Raw genomic sequence first — 18,518 nt, forward strand, 5'->3', positions numbered from 1 at the left:
AAGATTTATTTATTTATTATATATGAGTACACTGTAGCCGTCTGCAGACACACCAGAGGAGGGCATCAGATCTCATTACAGATGGTTGTGAGCCACCATGTGGTTGCTGGGATTTGAACTCAGGACCTCTGGAAGAGCAGTCAGTGCTCTTAACCACTGAGCCGTCTCTCCAGCCCTTTTTTTTTTTAAAGATTTATTCATTTATTATATATAAGTACACTGTAGCTGTCTTCAGACACACCAGAAGAGGGCATCGGATCTCTTTACAGATGGTTGTGAGCCACCATGTGGTTGCTGGGAATTGAACTCATGACCTCTGGAAGAGCAGTCGGGTGCTCTTAACCGCTGAGCCATCTCTCCAGCCCACAGAAAAAATTTAAATCCTCACTACTTTAACTCCTTCATACATAAAGTTAGGGTGAAATAATTTTTATCCAACAGCATACTATTGAAACACTGGAGATTCATGGAACAAGGTAAACATAGGACAGAAAAATAAATTAAAAAAAAACCTAGATATTTCAGTTACCTTTTCTGTTGTGATAAAAGACTGACATAGAATAAGTTAGGTAAGGGAAGGATTTATTTCAACTTATAATTCCAGGTTATAGACAATCGAGAGTGAAATCAGGCAGGAACTAACGCAGAAGCCATGGTGAAATGCTGCTTACTGGCTAGCTGGCTGGTGAACACTCAGCTTGCTTTCTTAGACTGTCAATGCACTTACGTCCAGGTCCTGGTTCAGCCCACAGTGAGATGGGCCTTCTCACATCAGTCTTGACTGAAGATGCTATCTCACAGATGTGGCTAGATGCTGATTCTTAAGATTGGTTACTTTTTCCCACATGGCTAAATATCAATTCTATAATAAGTATTAACCAGAATACAAAAGGACTAAATATGAAACTTTGGTTAAAAGACTGTGGAGACAAAATAATCCTGAGTACCTCTAATTACACTGCAATGTCAAAGTGGCAATATAGTTGTAATAAAAAATAGTTGTTGATGATCAAAAAAAAAAAAAAAAAAGAGGCGCGGAGACTAGGGAGTGCTTTTTTTCTCAACTAGGAACACAGAAATTATTTTTTATAAAGTCATTTAATGAACAAATGAGTACTCATGGGGATAACACTCAGAACCCTCAAAGTAAGCAATACAATCAACCTCTCAAACTAAGCTGAAAGCCTGTCGCCTGTTCTTTGATTCTCGGGGCTACGGGCTGCTCTGAGTTAGTGGCAGTCAGTTGGTATCATGGTAGAGAAGGAAGCCTGTAAATGTAGAGTCATTGACATTATCTGCATAGAGTCCATTGTTGTCCCCTTCCCCATACACTTGGAGCCAGACTTGGTCTCCCACCTCCAGATGGAGGAGCATGGAGCCAGAGGCCTGGTCCACATTTTTTTCCTGATACTGGTCGTAGGTGAAGAGAACGGCCTTGTCCTTCTTGAAGAGGCTCACTTTCACATCCTTCATGTACACCGTGATGTGGTAGGAAAAGTAGTAGAGCCCCGGAATGTTGCAGTGGAATTTGCCAGTGCTGCCGTCATAATGATTCTGTTGGTTGTAGAAGATCTTAGTAAAGCGAATGGGAACATTGGGGACAGTGACGCGGGTCTCCAGCCCTACGCTGAATGCTGAGTGATACATGTAAGCGGCTTCTCCGGGCTCTCCTTTCCTGCCAGGGGTTCCGGGAAAGCCCCGTGGCCCTTCCGCTCCTGTCATTCCAGCATCTCCTGGGTCACCCTTAGGACCAAGAACACCTAGAAAGTGAGAAGAACTCTGTGAATGGCAGGAACAGAACTGCCCAGACTCTTTCCAGCGAGAGGCTTTTTGTCCGGAACGAACTTCTACCCACAATCCATTTGACAAGACAAGGAAACACATCATCTCTACTTCCCGTACTCTCCACGGCCTGCAGGTTCCCTTAAGTTCATCTCCAACCTTATTTTTCAAAGCCTTTATGGGTGAATTAAAAGATGAGTGAGATGGGGTTGGGGATTTAGCTCAGGGCCCTGGGTTCGGTCCCCAGCTCCGAAAATAAGAAAAAAGAAAAAAAAAAGATGAGCAGATTGGTAGTGGATATTTAGAACTTTCGAGCTAGATAGTAAAACCTCGTTCATCGTTCTCTGGTTGACATGGGAATGATTTGCTCTGGTAGAAGCTCTGAGTTATTAGTGGTCCTTGGGGGGTCAGTAGATGTTCTGAATATGACTTATCCATTTAATTCATTCATCTATTCACTCCTTCATCGATGCCTTTCCATATGCCCCAAAGCACAGCAGATTTCCAGAAAGTAATCTCCTGTAAGTATCCACCGTAGTTACTCTGCCCTGCGAGCTCTCTGTGCACTGCATAAACCAACCACTGTGTTGCCTTCTGATCCCTGTCTAGTTGTCTTCCCTCCTCTACCCTCTGCAACCATCCTTTTGAGGCGTGGCTCAAGCCCCGAGTCCTCAGAGTGGCTGGCCTCACTGTCAATCTGCATCCTCACTGAGCACGCCCTTTCTGTATACCATCCCTTTAGCATCTGCATGCATTCAGATAGACGTGTTACATGTTGGAAGACATTCCTTCTCAGTAACCGCTATCCAGAGTCTTGTATGTTAGACTCGTCTGTTGTAAAGATTATTTAATTCCCAGCCCGGGTTTTTTTTTTTTTTTTTTCGGAGCTGGGGACTGAACTCAGGGCCTTGCGCTTGCTAGGCAAGCACTCTACCACTGAGCTAAATCCCCAACCCTCAGCCCGGGATTTCTACACCACCTTTGCTTACTGAGTTCTTGGATGAAAGACACACTCGCAGTCTTCATATTTACACAAGCTTTAAACAACACAAGAGCTGGGCAGCTGCCTACCCTCTATGCTGTGAGAATCACCTTTCCTATTGATAACCCCGAGTTATTACTTACTATGTTTCATCTGGGCTGCTCTCCCCTCAGGGCCACGCTCTCTTGACTCTGACCCCATGGACACTTCCTTGCTCCTCCACATTCTCCTCCTTTTCTGAACCCAAGCCTGGGAAACCTAAACTCTAACCTATGTCTCTTCTTCCCCGCTATTGGCTATTGGCATCTTCATTTACCAATCAGAAATAACTTGGGGGGGAGGGTCCCTCAGCGTCTTATATGCCGACTCATTTCTAGGGCACGGTCTTGGGGGTCCCAAATTAGCATTAGAATACAAGCAGCCTTGGGCCAACCCACTGCACTGGTCTTCTTGACTAAACCAAGGTACTTCAGAAATGCGTGGAAAGTGCTTATGAATGCCAGTGGATAGAGCAAGAATGACAGAGAGAACAAGGAATATATAGGTAGTATGGAAGTGTTAGGCAGAGATGCAGATGGGGTGAAGTCATAGATACCTCAGTAAGTACCGTCTAATCCCACTCAAGGAGGACAGCTCAAGCTCCAGGATGCTTATGAACCACAAAAAGAAAGAAAGAAAGAAAGAAAGAAAGAAAGAAAGAAAGAAAGAAAGAAAGAAAGAAAGAAAGAAAGAAGAAAGAAAAAATGAAAGAAAGAAAAGAAAGAAAGAAAAGAAAAGAAGAGAAAGAATAGAAAAGAATCACTGGCATCACTTACCCTGCAAGGACCCCCTCTGTCCAGGTCTCTTCTACATACCTGCGTCTCCCTTCTCTCCCTTCTCTCCAGGAGTGCCATCTCTGCCATCACGGCCCGGTATCCCATTGTGACCAGGATATCCTGGGATGCCTGCCATCCAACCTGCACAAGTTTCCTTGGGAGGGACCAAAGCTCCTGGCCCTTCGGTTGCAGTAATCCCTTCATGACTGGGCAGGATTAAGAGGAACAGGAGCGCTTGCAACAGTAGCATCCTGAGTCCTGGAACTGACAAGGCATATAGTCATGGGAAGGGCAAACTCACACAGGACATCCAATCAGGACCTGTATCATGCCTTATCCGTCTAGGTGGATTCCAGTCCAAAGATCTGTATCCACAGATTGCAGAGAGCCGTCAGTGGTTACCCAGTCCTTTCTCTCCCAGGAAGCCTTCAGTCAGTGTCTTAGGGTTTTACTGCTGTGAACAGACACCATGACCAAGGCAACTCTTATAAGAATGACATTTAATTGGGGCTGGCTTACAGGTTCAGAGATTCAGTCCATCATCATCAAGGTGGGAACATGGTGGCATCCAGGCAGCCAAGGTGTAAGAGCTGAGAGTTCTACATCTTTATCTGAAGGCTGCTAGCAGAATACTGGCTTCCAGGCAGCTAAGACTAGGAAATTAAAACTCACACCCACATTGACACACCTATTCCAATAAGGCCACATATTCAAATAGTGCCACTCCCTGGGCCAAGCATATTCAAACCATCACATTCAGACCTCCTCCTCCTCTGAAATCTGCAATGAGTGGCAAAACCTCCTGCATTCAGGCTCCTGTTTGCTCCATTCAACTCTAGATGGCTCCCCACTCCCCTCTCCGGCAAGTCCTTTCTCCCTCGTTTTCATAGACACATGTGCACTTGTGAGTACTTGTGTGCATGCAGAGAGAGAGAGAGAGAGAGAGAGAGAGAGAGAGAGAGAGAGAGAGAGAGAGAGAGAGATTGAGAGAGAGAGAGAGAGAACCAGAACTCTTTGGAAACTACAGGGGAAAGCATCCCTAATCCAAAGAATCTGTTTATTCTCTAAAGTGGCAAACATCATTCTTTGCCTAAAGCTCTTCTCCTGTTTCAGCCTTGTCATTTTCTGGCTTTCATAATCATCTAAAATATATGCATTGCCAGTCTATAGAGTGGATATGGCCAAGATATCTGTAATTGTTTTAAACTTGGATTTTTTAGTTTATTTCCATATTATATTCTGCAACAAATTATATTTACAGTGATTTACAAATAATCAAGGCTGTCCTCGGGCAGTCTTTGTAAAACCTACTATTATGATATGTTCCCAGATATAAATTATTAGGCCAGAAATCTAAAGTTTTTGTCCTTTTGGGTTTTTGAGGCAGGGTTTCTCTGTTGTAGCCTTGGCTCACCTGAAACTCACTCTGCAGTCCAGGCTGACCTAGAACTCAGAGATCCATCTGCCTCTGTCTCTCAAGTGCAGGAATTAAAGGCATGTGCCACTATGCCCTGATTAACCTTCTTTAAAAAAGACTTATTCATTTTTATTTATGTGTGTGTGTGTGAGTGTGTGTGTGTGTGAATGTGAGTGTGTGTGTGTGAGTGTGTGAGTGTGTTTATGTGAGGATGTGAGTGTGTGTGTGTGAGTATGTGAGTGTGTGTGTGAGTGTGTGTGTGAGTGTGAGTGTGTGTGTGTGAATGTGTGTGTGTGAGTGTGTGAGTGCGTTTATGTGAGGATGTGAGTGTGTGTGTGTGAGTGTGTGTGAATGTGAGTGTATGTGTTTATGTGAGTATGTGTGTGAGTGTGAGTGTGTATGTGAGTGTGTGTGTGAATGTGTGTGAGTATGTGAGTGTGTGAGTGTGTGTGAGTGTGTGTGTGAATGTGAGTGTGTGTGTTTATGTGAGTATGTGAGTGTGAGTGTGTGTGTGTGAGTGTGAGTGTAAGTGTGTGTGTGCCCAAGGTGGCCAGAAGAGGACTTCCTGGAACTGGAGTCATGGATGGTTGTGAGGCACCATGTGGGTACCGGGAACTAAACCTGGGTCCTCTGGAAAGCAACAAGTACATGACATTAACTGTGAGCTGTTTCTCCAGCCCACCTAAACATAACATTTTTAAGTCTTTTAAAAAGATTTAATTTTATTTTCATTTGTGTGTGTGTGTGTGTGTGAGAGAGAGAGAGAGAGACAGAGACAGAGACAGAGAGAGAGAGAGAGAGAGAGAGAGAGAGAGAGAGAGAGAGAGAGAGTGCTCTCACGCTCCCACTACCTATGTACAGGAGCCTGAGGAAGCCAGAAGAGGGTGACAGACCCTCTAGAGTGTTCCAGTGTTGGGAACTGAACTCAGATCCTCTGGAAGAGTAACGTACCCTCTCTCCACCCTTTTTAAAATCATTTACTGCACATACCAACATTACACGACACCATGCTGCCTGCCACTCAATCCAGCATTAGTATACACACACGAAGACCTATCTCAGGCTGAGCGTGTTGCTCTTTAGCAGGGCACCGGCCAAGCACACACAAGAGGCTGGGCTCCTTCCTCACCACAACAGAGAGAACATGAGCGGGCCTAGCCGAATTACTCTTGCCAGCCTTGAGTATTGTCAGTTGTAAACAGTGTATTGGTAGCCAAGCAGAGCGCCACAGGCCTTTAATTCCAGTACTTGGCAGGCAGAGGGAAGCAGATCTTTGTGAGTTTGAAACCAGCCTGATCTACATAGTGAGTTCCAGGACAGTCAGAGCAATATGGATTTCTGTCTCAAAAACCAAAGCTGGGGTTGGGGATTTAGCTCAGTGGTAGAGCACTTGCCTAAGAAGCGCAAGGCCCTGGGTTCGATACCCAGCTCCGAAAAAAAGAACAAAAAAAAAAACAAAAAAAAAACAAACAAAAAAAACCAAAAAAACCAAAGCCGAACCAAACAAACAAAAACAAAAGAAAAGATATTGCTGTTTTAGCTGTTAAATTTAGTGAGCAAAATAAAGGGTTTTTCTTCTTCTGTCATTAATAAATCATACATTTTATAGAAAGGGCTATTTTTAATTTCCTCAGTAAGCACCTGTGTATGTGCTTTTTCTGTCGGTTAACTTAACTGGGGTCACAAAGTGTTTCTTCTGCACTGTTATCTTGGATATGTTTTGATTTGGATTTTTTTCTTTGTGGGGGCACCATTTTGAGAATGAGTTTCATGGAACCCAGTCTAGCCTCAAAGCCATGGTCACTGGATTTCAGATGACCTTGAAGTCGTGATGGCCTCACTGCCACCTCCCAAGTGTTGGGATTACAAGCAAAAGGCTCCACCACATAGACTTGTTCTAAGTTTTACCCTTCTTTAAAATATGTATATAGCCCAAATTGGCCTCAAACTTGGGGTGCTCCTCCTGCCTTGGCTTCCCCGAAACTGGGATTACACAGGTGTGCCAGGTGCCCAGCTCCTGTAACGTTGGTCTGTTTTTATTTGGAGGTTATTGTCCCCTCCCCACACAGTGCTGAGACTCAAACCCAGGATCTCTCTACTCTACCGCTGCTCTGCCACTGAGCTACGTCCATTCCTTATGAACGTTTCTACAAACAATTGTGTGAGCGCATGTCACTGTTTTGTCTTCTTTTTTTAATATTCAAGTTTTTAATGTGAAAAAGACTAAGTCAAAATTTTAAAGCAAACATGCTATAACAATATGGCACTATTTCCATAATCAATGCCCATAAAACGGCGTTAGTACAAAGATCTAAGCAGAGACAGTAGATTAGTAATCATGTAATGTTGATTTTAGGAAGGAGCTTAACAGGTAAAAGAAGGAAAATATGGCATAAATTCAAGTATGCAAGTCGAATTTACAAATTATAAAAAAAAATTCTCCACTTTTATAGCTGGTTTCTCTTGAATGGCTAAATGTTAGCCTCATTTTTTTTCCATTATTTGCCTATTGTAACCAGCCAGTTGGACAAACTCATTTACCCAAATTTACACCCTAGAATATGTCAGTAAACTGAAGACATTATTCAGATGAGTAAGCTCTATTCATTTTCATCATCTCTGTGATCGGGTTGCAAAGGAGACGCTCCCTTGAACTGCCTGGATGTATTCTTTAAAAATAACCACAAAATCGTGGTAAGGGGGATGGCTCAGTGGTTAAGAGCATGGGCTGCTGTGCCAGAGGTTGAGAGTTCAGTTCCCAGCACATTACATGGTGGCTCCCAGCCATCTATAACTGTTGTCCCTTTTTTTGTCTCTGCTTTTCCTAAGCCACTGCTTCCTGCGTCTTTGGGAATCTGGTTCTCTTTCTTAGAATCTTTAAGGGACAGCCTGAAGACTTCCCCGATGCCTTTTTGCTGCTTGGGAATTGGGCGCACACAGACTGGGCTCCCTCCAGCATACTTATTTTCAGCTTTTCTCGATGAACTTGAAAACTGGGGGCTTGAGAAGCCACCACTTTCCTGTAGGCTCCTGGGACGTCGTAGTTTGCTTTGATCCACACCATGTTCACACAGGAAGAGACAACTTTCACTGACTCCCCTACTGCAGATGTCTCAACTGGACAAGAACCCCTGGTTTTGTCTTTTTACATCACACTGTCATGATTTGCCCTCTACGTGCAGATCATCCTTCCGTTAGTCTATCCTCACCTCCAGGGGAACAGAGAGTCTGTCGTTTCTGTGCTCAGCTCTGTTGATATTCTCCTTGATTGCAAGCATTAAACAGCTCTTCTCACTGGCAGGGTTTGGTAATACCCTGTTTCTTCTTTTCACTCTATCTGTTTTATATCACTTTTTACTGTACCCGTGACTCTCTTTAATGTTGCTGTAAACTATGGCGTAAGATCATGTTAAATACCTTTGCTCGAATTCATCTTTGCATTCCCTATCACCTCGACACATCACTCTCTAAATATCCAATTCTAGTTAATGGCTCACCAATTGGAACTGGCAGGTGTGAGGAGGAGAGGGCCAGAAACAACTGCCTGGGCGGTGCTCTCGGAGAGCAGGAGGCTGCCCCAGACTGGCCCATAGAGTCTCCGAGTGCCTCTGTTGCCATCTACTGAATCTGGAGTGATCAGGAACCTAGGCTCAGCAACAGCTAAAAATAGAACGAAGCAGAGCTTAGGTCTGGCTCTTCCCCAGAGCAAAAAGGGCAGTGTAGAGAAGACCTCATGTAATTAGAAAAAATGCTTGCCCGGAAACTTTTTTATTACAGTTAGTTAGTTAGTCAGTCAGTCTGTTGCTTGGTAGTTGGTTTGGTTAATTTGTGTGTGTGTGTGTGTGTGTGTGTGTGTGCGCGTGTGCGTGTGCCTGTGCCTGTGCCTGTGCCTGTGCCTGTGCCTGTGCCTGTGCCTGTGCCTGTGCCTGTGCCTGTGGGTATGTACCCACAGAAGTCAGAGAACACCTTGTGGGAGTCAGTTCTTTCCTTTCACCAACTGGGTCCCGGGGAATGAACTCAGGTCATTAGGTTCAGCCTCTTTACCCACTGAGCCATCTCGGCTGCCATTGCCCTGAGACTTTTAAGATTCCGTGTGTCTTACGTCAACTCTGCCCTCCTCCTTACAGCTCCAGCAATCATATTCCTGAGAACTCCAACTTGGGAATCTAAGCAGCACCAAGCTTTTCCATGGGGGAATAGGAAAGAATCCAGTGTTTGGAATAATGAAGGCAGCTAAGGAGGACCCCAGAGACAAAGGGTGGTTCAAGACTTATCCCTAGTGCTAGGAAGGCAAAAGCAGACCTCTAGAGTTTTCTGGCCCTCCCTCTCTCTCCTGAAAAACCAACAACCTTCCTCATCTAAGACCACATTCTCCCCGCACCCCTCCATGTTCCCAACCAATGCTTTTCTCCACTCACAGGTCTGATTGTTCTGAGATTCCCCGAGTGGCATGGGGCGGAGGTACTAAACACTACATATCCTTAGCTGTTCCTTTTTAAGACTTATTTTTTATTTTTTGATTATTTGAATATGCATGGGGATATGCACCTATGTACAGGCACCCACAGAGGACAGACGTCATTGGATGCCCTGGAACTAAGTTAAAGACAGTTGTGAACCAAGCCCTTTGCAAAATTTCCTCTGCACATACTGTTGACTGCCGAGCTCTCTCTCCTGACCCTAAGCATGTGGGTGCTAAGGACGGATCCTGACTGGAGGCTTCACTTCCACCTCGTTCTGGATTAAAGGCAGCTGTGTGAAGGGCAACGCAGGACACCTCATTTTTTAAACTGCATTATTTCTGTTCTTTATGTAGACAGAGCAATTGCTGCACTTTGACTTTGAAAGACTCCTATTTCTATAGGGGAAACCCTACGGCGTGGAACTGAGTGCTATACATAAATCTACGACTAGAGCACGGTACAAAAGAAAAATTTTGGATCGGTGTTGAAGGTAGACGGCAAGAATCCAGTATAGTCCTTTATATTTGGAAAGCCTTTGTCCCACCATCTCATTGAATGATCACAGCCATTCTGGAGACAATATGGGGGTTCTCAGGGAGACACGTTCTCGGGTACAGAATAACCAGTTCTTGCCCTTTATGTGTTTGTTGGAAGACTAAGCGACAGAATCTATGAACCATGCTTAGTAGGGTATCTGGAGTAAGCGGGTGAGCAATGGCTGTCACTTTTGACTGCACTGATTTAAGGGTAGGGATCTGGGGCTGCTGACTGCTTGAGTGAAACTCCAAGATCCAACAGAAGGCGTGGAAATACAGTCCTGGCCCGATAGCAGACTCTGACATAGATGGGGAAGAGAAAACTATTACAGTGATATACCCTGCCTTTTAGTACCCTTCCCCATGAGAGACCAGAAGACTGTCAATCAAATGGCCTGGCTTCCCAGCCCCCTCCTCATTCTGCCCCCATCTGCCTCACTGGCTTTATTCTCTTTGCCTAGAAATGTGATTTCACAATCTTATCATAAGACCCGGTTGGCAGAAAGTGTGGAGTATTTTATAAACTACAAAATACTCTACGAGTTCGTGAGAGAAGGGAAGCAAACAAACATGAATGCATCACCCACTGTGGACAGATGCCGCAATTCACTTCACCCACACAGCCTCAGAAGGGAGACCTCCAGCTCAAACATCTGGGAGCCAGAAAGGTTTGGTCATTTCTGCCAAAAAATAAGAAGGAAACAGGTGGGACCAGGCCTGGTGATGTATGACTTTAATCCCAGCACTCGGGAGGCAGAGGCAGGCTGATTGATGTAAGGTCTGAGGCCAATTTGGTCTACAAAGCGAGTCCAGCACAGCCAGGGCTCTGTTACCTGTTACACAGAGAAACCCTGTCTCAAAATTAAAAACAAAAAACAAGTAAACAGATGCTGTCTGATGACCCACACTGCCTTCCTAGCAAACCGCACGGGAGTTATACAGAGGGATGGCTGCAATGTTCTAGGATCACAGTCCAGTGAAGGAGATGTGAAACTCCACTTTGACCTGCTGGCATTTCAGCAGCAGCAACATCAGAATCTTGTGAAACTCAAGACTGGGGTTTCCTCTGGGACTGGCAGAGATTAGGCTACAAGGAGAGAAGAGGTCACTGAATATGGTCTCAATACCTCCAGCCAGTAAACACAGCACAGAGAAGTACCAGAGCCAAAAAGCAATGGCAGGACCCTCCCGTCCTTGCCTGTAGAGGCAGAAAGGTTGAGTGCATTCCCTACCTCCCTCGTGGAAGGCTCTGTGTGCTGGAAGCAAGGACTCGTCGGTGGTTTTCACCTTTATGAGACTCCAAGGAGGAGACGCAACGGCACAAGAGGGGAAGACATTGAGAGTACGAAGATGAGCCGGTTGTGGTGGCGCACGCCGGTAGGATTTGCTGAAGGAGGCAGAGGCAGGAGGATCACGAGAGTACGAAGATGAGCCTTGAGAGATTTCCAGCTTACAAACCAGCGTGGCCTGCAGCACTGCCTCTAAGATTAGCCTCGAAGCTTGGGCCCAGCATCCTAACCTGTGACAATTCTGTAGAGTAGCAGTTGCATAAGATACTCCATTTTATTTTTTGTTTTATGAGACAGGGACACACACACACACACACACACACACACACACACACACACACAAGGATGGAGAAAGGGACTCCTGACTGTCCCAGAGCTCTCTGTAAACCAGGCTGGCCTTGAACTCATAGAGATCCACCTGTCTCTGCCTCCTGAATGCAGTTTAAAGGTGAGTGCCACCACACCCAGCACAAAGTACTTTTATCTCATTTAGCCCGCCTATAGGCAGCCTTGCAATAAACAGGAGCACCTAAGACTCAAAGAGGCCAAGATGCTGGCTTAAGATCATGCAGTCTTTGGGTTGAATGATGTAAAGAAGCCATTCTTTAAGATTTGTTTATTTTAAATATGTGAGTATACTGTTGCCATCAGAAAAGGGCATCAAGTCCCCTTACAGATGGTTGCTGGGAATTGAACTCAAGACCTCTCTTACCACTGAGCCACCTCTCCAGTCTCTGCAGTAGCCATTAAGGATCGAAGTGGTACTCAAGGGTAGACAGTGGTGGAGCATTTACCTAGTGCGTATGAAACCCTAAGTTCCATCTTCAGCAGCACATGATAAACAAACAAATAAAAATTAAGTTAATATTCATAATTTCACAATGATACAACCCAATCATAAATGGCAATGCCAGGAGCTCAGGCAACTCTGTCTAGCTCCTAAGATTATCTGGAAGGTGTCCCTCAGCGTTGGGAGAGCTGTGAGCATTCTCTTGTCCTGACTTCAGCAGAGCGCGTGGGGGCTACCGGTGCTCTGGGTTGACGAGTAACTGGAATGTTTGTCTCTGTAACCACCTTGGCAAGGATGAGACTGGGTTCAATTCCTGGGTCCCACATAAAAAGCAAGATGAGGTGGCGATCATGGCATTCCTGAGGCCCGAGGGTAAATGAGGATGGGAGAATCATCCCAAAGCTCGGGGACCAGGCTGTGCACAGGGGCACAGAGCGGAAGAAACAAGAGAGAACTGCCTCAAACAAGATAGGAGGGGAGAAATGGCTCCCAAAAGTTACCCTCTCACCTCCATATGCCTGCTGTAGAATGTGCGTGACTGCACACATTAGACCCTTGCATGTACGTGCACACAAGCACACACACAGAAGTAAATAAAATGCTTTTAAATGCTTGGGAGACGGCTCTGTTGATGAGAGTCTGAGAAAGCACGAAGATCTGAATTAGAACCCCAGAACCACGTAAAAAGCTGTCAGCTTTAAGCCTGACACTGGGGTAGGGGATGTCAGAGACGAGAACTTCCCCAAAGATGAATGGCCTCAGTCTGGCCTTTTTCATCAAGCTCCAGGTTCTGTAAGAGACCTTGTCTCAAAACATAAGGCGGAGATTAAGAAAGACACCTCATATGGAGAGACACCTCTGGCTTCCTCATACACATGCATTCATGTTCACACGTACAAGACTAGAAACAAGCCCATGTCTCTCAAGATTCCTCAAGACTCAGGGTGAGAGGCATCAAGGATTTCTCACTAAGCCTTGGGAATGACACTACTCCAAGAACCAAGCAGCACTCTCATGCCCCTCTGGCCTGCTCTGCCTGCCCTTTTGCTCCTGGAATGACTCTGACCAAACTCCTTTTTAATGAAGTCACTCGGAGTGAGATGGCTCTACTCTTGTGAGGCTTGATTCAAAACCCATTCTCAGCTGCCTTTGATCCCTACACTTGGGAGCCCATGAGGCAGGTGGATCTCAGTAATGAGTATAGTAATAACCTGGTCTTTGTAAATCCCAAGCCAGTCAGGAATATATAGTGAGATCTGGTCTCAAAAACAAAATTTTTTCAGACCAGGGACTTACATATCATGACACACAAGAGGCTGTCTTGACTTCCAAACCCCGCCCTCCTTCATCTCGTCCACCACCAGGGTTCCCATGCTGTGTTCCCGGAGCAAGAGTTAGGTTTGACAAAGACCGAGCAGGTGCAGTGCCTCTGTCAGAAAATATCTCTCAAAATATGGCTTTCTGTCCAGATTGCCACTATTTTCCAGGTTCTCGTCACTTTGTGTCACCCAATCCCCACTCAAGCATCCCCTAAAATGCCTCTATGCAGACAGATGTCTCGAACTCCTCAGACCCCACCCATGTTTTCACTCATTGTCCTGGCAAAGTGTTCTACAGCGCATGCTCCATGCATACCTGCTGAGTAGAACTAAGTGACAGAGAGAGACACAGCCTGAGGTCTGACCTCAACTGGGCTTCCTTAGGCTGACTCTCTGCCTGCTTCTCCTGTCTCTGTAACTCAGAAAGCTGAGAAGCAATAGATCCCACTTTCCAACGGAGTCTCATCTGTGGATAGACCGTCCTAGCTCACTAATTCCAGGCTCCTTTTTGCAGTGGGCACCTCGCCGTCAAATGAACGGGGTAAACTTCAGGTTAGGCTCAAGCATGTGAACCGAAAGGTAATTGTTTCTCTCTCAGAGCTTTGAAGAATTAAAGAAAAACCCCAAAGCTTATCTGCCCCAACCATGTTTCCATGGTCTGAGTTTTCTCTACACCTATCCTCACACTACTGCAGAGAGCAAAATCTGAACACAACCCAACGGGAATTGGGCATTCCTACCCACCCAGTCAGGAATTTAGAATCGTTCTTACCTTTTGGTGTAATCAGATCCACTGGCACTCGTACAGACAGGAATGAAGAGAAAATCGCCAGGTCTCCTGAGTTTGGTACTCATGGGGACAAGCAGAACCCAGCTCACCATTGGCCAGCCCAGTCAGGGCCAGTAGCCAATGAGTGAGCTCCTTGCCCCTGGCAGCTGCCTTAAGACTCCACCCTAGGGAACCTGGCTTAATCCAGCTTGGATCTGGAAAGCCAAGTAGAGCTTCTGTCAAGCCCTCCTGTTCCCAGGCGCTGGCCATACTCTACCAGAGCAACAGATGGGGCAAGGGTAAGGACAATAATAAAAACATATTTCTAAATGCAATGAAAAATAGCCTCAGGGGTCAGGAGACCTCCCTCTCCCATAAATTTGTCCCGGAGAGTCAATGACACTAATTCTCACATCATAATCCCACTCTTCGTTTGTAACTAAATGTGAAATTGTGGGTTCAGACATTAATATTTCAGTAAAAATGAAGAGAGGCTTCACTAGAATAAGAAATAGAGGGGCTGGAGAGATGGCTCAGCAGTTAAGAGCACTGGCTGCTCTTCCAGAGGTCCTGAGTTCAATTCCCAGCACCCACAGTAATCCAATGGAATCCAATGCCTTCTTCTGGTCTGCAAATGTACATGTAGCCAAAATGCCCATATACAAAAATAGACAAACCTTTAAGAAATAGAAGGTGTCCGCCACTTGCTAGCCTGGATCCCATACTGAGGAAAGACTGTGTATATGAGTTCGGAGCACTGATGAACAGGAAGGGTCCTGATGTAGTGTGAGGCAAGTAGCAATTCCGGATTCTAAAATCCTACATAACTCAAGCCCAGTGTCACAGAACACTTACCTTGGCACTAGAGCACCATGTTTCAAGATGTTTCTGGTTCCAAGTTTCAAGCTAATGTTTTGAAAACTCATATTCTGTGAATAGATAAACCTCGGTTTCCAGACCCCTGAAGTATATACCTCTTCCGTCTACTGGGAAACCCAGCTCTGGGTTGACGGACAACTTCACTAGAATTCACCACCCACTCAGCTGAGGTTGGAAAGGCAATACCTTGGGAACCTCTCAGCAAACTCGCATCTTATTTTTGAAAGACCAGAGCTGGTTCTCAGGAGCATGAATTGAATGGTGACTCCAGAAAGAGCTCCGGATGCCGGCAGCAACTTCCACAGGACACTCGGAGACAGATCGCTCCCAGGCGAGGGCGTCTGCGACTTCTAACTACCACGTCCTACTGGCCGCACAGAGCCTGAGTCCTGCCTTTACCGCTGGGTAGGACCAGCAGTGTCGAGCCCACCAAGAAAGGAGAGTCAAACTATGATCTTCCATCCTGTCTTCCTATTAAGACACACATTTGCAGAGAAACCCCGTTCGGCCTTGAAGATTAAGGACATGAGCTCATTTCCGAGAGCTGTCAGGTGAGACTATATGGCTCTGTAAGCTTCCCAGGCAAACTGTCTGAAGAAGAGGAGAGAGAAGAACTTAAGCAACTCAAAGCTGTATCATTCTGTATCTTTACCTTAGCATTTTGCTTGTGTTTGTGTGTGTGTCTGCATATGTGTGTGCATGCATATGTGTTTGTGCACGTGTGTGTGTTTGTGCACATGTGTGTGTGCATGCATATGTGTGCACATGTGTGTGTGCATGCATATGTGTTTGTGCACGTGTGTATGTGTGTGCGTGTGTGTGCATTGTTGCTGGATCTCTGACCACGAAGGCCGTGTGCTCTCTGATGCCTTGTGCTCTTCACCTCTGCCTCTTCACTTCAGCCTCCGGGTGAGCTCCGGGCCCCTGTCCCATAGAGGAGCACTGCTGGTTTCAGCAGATTCTAACTGTTGCACAAGATGGAGTGACTTTCTCCCCAAAACCACATCAATACTTCGCTGGGTCTGCTAGACACCCAGGAGGGTTGTGAAAGCCTCTCATTTGGTGAGCTCTCAGGAGAATCCGCCACTCACCACAGAGGGCATTGTGTGGAAAGACAACATTTGCTCAGCGACAAGAAGTGAACGTTCAACCGCACATGTCTTGAGGCTTGGTGTTTTGTTTTGTGCTGTTTTTTTGTTTGTTTGTTTGTTTGTTTGTTTTTGCTTTGTTTTGGGTTTTGGGTTTTTTGTTGTTTGTTTCTTTCTTTTTTCTTTTCCTTTCTTTTTCTTTCTTTCTTTTTTACGTTTTTTTCTGTTTTTGGTTTTTGTTTTTGTTTTGTTTTGTTTAAGACAGGATTTCTCAATGTAGCCCAAGCCGTCCTGGAACTTGCTCTGCAGACCAGGGTGGCCTCAAACTCCTGCCTCTGCCTCTCTAGTGCTGGGATTACAGACGTGTGCCACTGCCACCCACCAAGGCTGGTTTTTACCAGAACAGATGAGTCACTGCCCAGAATGAAGCAGCCACAGAAATTGGATCAATTCCTTCAGGAGCTCATGTCCACAGTTCAACTCTCTGTCTATGTGTGAAGTGAGATACTTAAGCAAAATGCCAGCTTTTCCCAAAAGGCCTGAGTTTCCCTTAAGTGTGGTTAAAATTTTGCTGTGTATGATTATTACTTAGTCATGACTTTAAAAAAGACAATTTACTGAAACAATGAAATAAAAATCATATTCCGAGACATAGCACTAACTGCAGAAGAGTGGATCTATCCTGCAGTACCCCCAAAACTTTGGACATTCAAGAAAGGAAAAGTGTCTTTGATTTAGAAGTGTAACTCGGTGGTAGCGTGATTTACAGACACCTGACCTCTATCCCTGGTACTGGAAAGGAAAAAGAAAAGGGGGGTTGGGGATTTAGCTCAGTGGTAGAGCGCTTGCCTAGCAAACGCAAGGCCCTGGGTTCGGTCCTCAGCTCCAGAAAAAAAGAAAAAAAGAAAGAAAGAAAGAAAAGGACAGGTATGTGTTATCCAAAGGCTGTTCTTCACCCGAGGCAACAGCCACTCCCTCCCTTCTGCTGCTGGGTGATTGCTGACCCTGGTCTGCCTGGCTTAGATGGGCAGCCTTAGGTTCCCACACTGAAACGCCATGACCTTGGACTGCTCTTCATATTTTATCCTTTTCTTTCATACAAACGAATAGTATACTCTGAGCATAACACCCTCCTCCCTCCGTTTTATCACCCCCCTCCCATTTGTGCTTTATTTCATATATGTGAGTACACTGTCTTCAGACACACCAGCAGAGGCCATCAGATCTCATTACAGATGGTTGTGAGCCACCATGTGGTTGCTGGGATTTAAACTCGGGATCTCTGGAAGAGCAGTCCGTGCTCTCAACCACTGAGCACTTTCACTTGTGTTTTTGTTTTGTGTACACATGCAGGGTTTTATGTAAGTGTATAAAGTCCAGGAGCCACAGAAGAGGACACGCAAACACAATTTGTCTTTCTGAGGCTGGCTCCGTTCACTATAACTGTCTCCATTTGCACACATTTTCCTGCATACACCATGACTCGATCGTTCCTCATGGCTTACAAAGGAAATCTATTGAGCATATATATCCACATTCTCTTTAAACGTTCTCTGTGGTTGAGCATCTGCATTCGTTCACTAGACTAGGGCTGCAGTAAACACGAATGTGCAAATCCCTCCGTGATGTGCTGACTTGGGTTAAGACCCAGCAGTAGTAGAGCCGGGTTCTGTGTGGTGGATCTATTTCCTCCTTTCCTGAGAACCCTCCGGGCTGATTTCCACTGAGACTGGACAAGCCTGCATTCCCACCAGCAGTGTATCATGTATCGAGGGCTCCTATTTATCCACACCCATGACAGAATTTATTGTTATTTATTGTCTTATGAAAATGTTATTTGTTTTCTTATGACATTCTAACTGGGTAAAATGGGATCACAGTGAGGTTTTGCCTTGCATTTCTCTAACGGCTACTGTATCAGATAAGTCATCTGGGAAGAGAACCTCAGGTGAGGCTATGCTCCCACCAGAATGCCCTGTGGGCAAGCCTGTGGGACATTTCCTTGCTCCGTGATTGAGGGGGGAAGGCCCAGCCCACTGTGGTGGTGGTACCATAGACAGGTGCTCATGGATGGTCTAAGAGAGCAGGCTCAGCAAGCCATGAGGAAAAATCCACTGAGCTGCACTCCTCCACGGCTTCTGCTCCAGTTCCTGCCTCCAGCTTCCTTCTTGATTCTTGCCTTGGCTTCCTCCAGTGACTTGAGAGACATAAGTTGAAATAAACCTTTTCCTCTCCAAGTTGCTTTTGGTCATGGGATTTATCAAAGCAGTAGAAACTCTAACAAGGCAAGCCACACAAAGACAGTGTTCAAGGGGACGGTGGAGAAAGCAGATAAAGAAACCAAGGAACTGGGCTGGAGAGATGGCTCAGCGGTTAAGAGCACCGACTG

General features: G+C 45.6%; 1 protein-coding gene and 1 long non-coding RNA gene across 3 annotated transcripts; one reads left to right on the forward strand and one right to left on the reverse strand.

Moving 5' to 3' along the window:
- Positions 1–565: 565 nt before the first annotated feature.
- Positions 566–16,025, reverse strand: Adipoq (adiponectin, C1Q and collagen domain containing). 2 transcript variants are annotated; one of them, XM_087575452.1, is made up of 4 exons: positions 15,925–16,025; positions 8,494–8,656; positions 3,619–3,843; positions 566–1,760 (listed from the first exon to the last, which is right to left on the reverse strand). In XM_087575452.1, the coding sequence occupies exons 2-4, from the start codon at positions 8,612–8,614 to the stop codon at positions 1,240–1,242; spliced, it is 867 nt and encodes a 288-aa protein (XP_087431578.1). In that variant the 5' UTR covers positions 8,615–8,656; positions 15,925–16,025; the 3' UTR covers positions 566–1,239.
- LOC148002675 (uncharacterized) lies at positions 14,364–16,786 on the forward strand. The gene is made up of 2 exons (XR_015633636.1): positions 14,364–14,461; positions 15,102–16,786. It is a non-coding gene; the product is annotated as an uncharacterized LOC148002675 (long non-coding RNA).
- The last annotated feature ends 1,732 nt before the right edge of the window (positions 16,787–18,518 follow it).

This window comes from Rattus norvegicus, chromosome 11, assembly GCF_021556685.1.
Source record: "Rattus norvegicus strain SHRSP/BbbUtx chromosome 11, alternate assembly SHRSP_T2T, whole genome shotgun sequence".
Lineage (NCBI taxonomy): Eukaryota > Metazoa > Chordata > Mammalia > Rodentia > Muridae > Rattus > Rattus norvegicus.

Bases quoted from the DNA above. Each gene is read 5' to 3' on its own strand.
- Adipoq (XM_087575452.1), bottom strand. From the start codon at position 8,614: ATGGCAACAGAGGCACTCGGAGACTCTATGGGCCAGTCTGGGGCAGCC. The intron at 3,844-8,493 runs GTGAGCCATTAA...ATGCCTTGTCAG, and splicing joins ACACCTGCCAGTTCCAATTG to TTCCAGGACTCAGGATGCTA. The intron at 1,761-3,618 runs GTATGTAGAAGA...CTCACTTTCTAG, and splicing joins GGGAGAGAAGGGAGACGCAG to GTGTTCTTGGTCCTAAGGGT.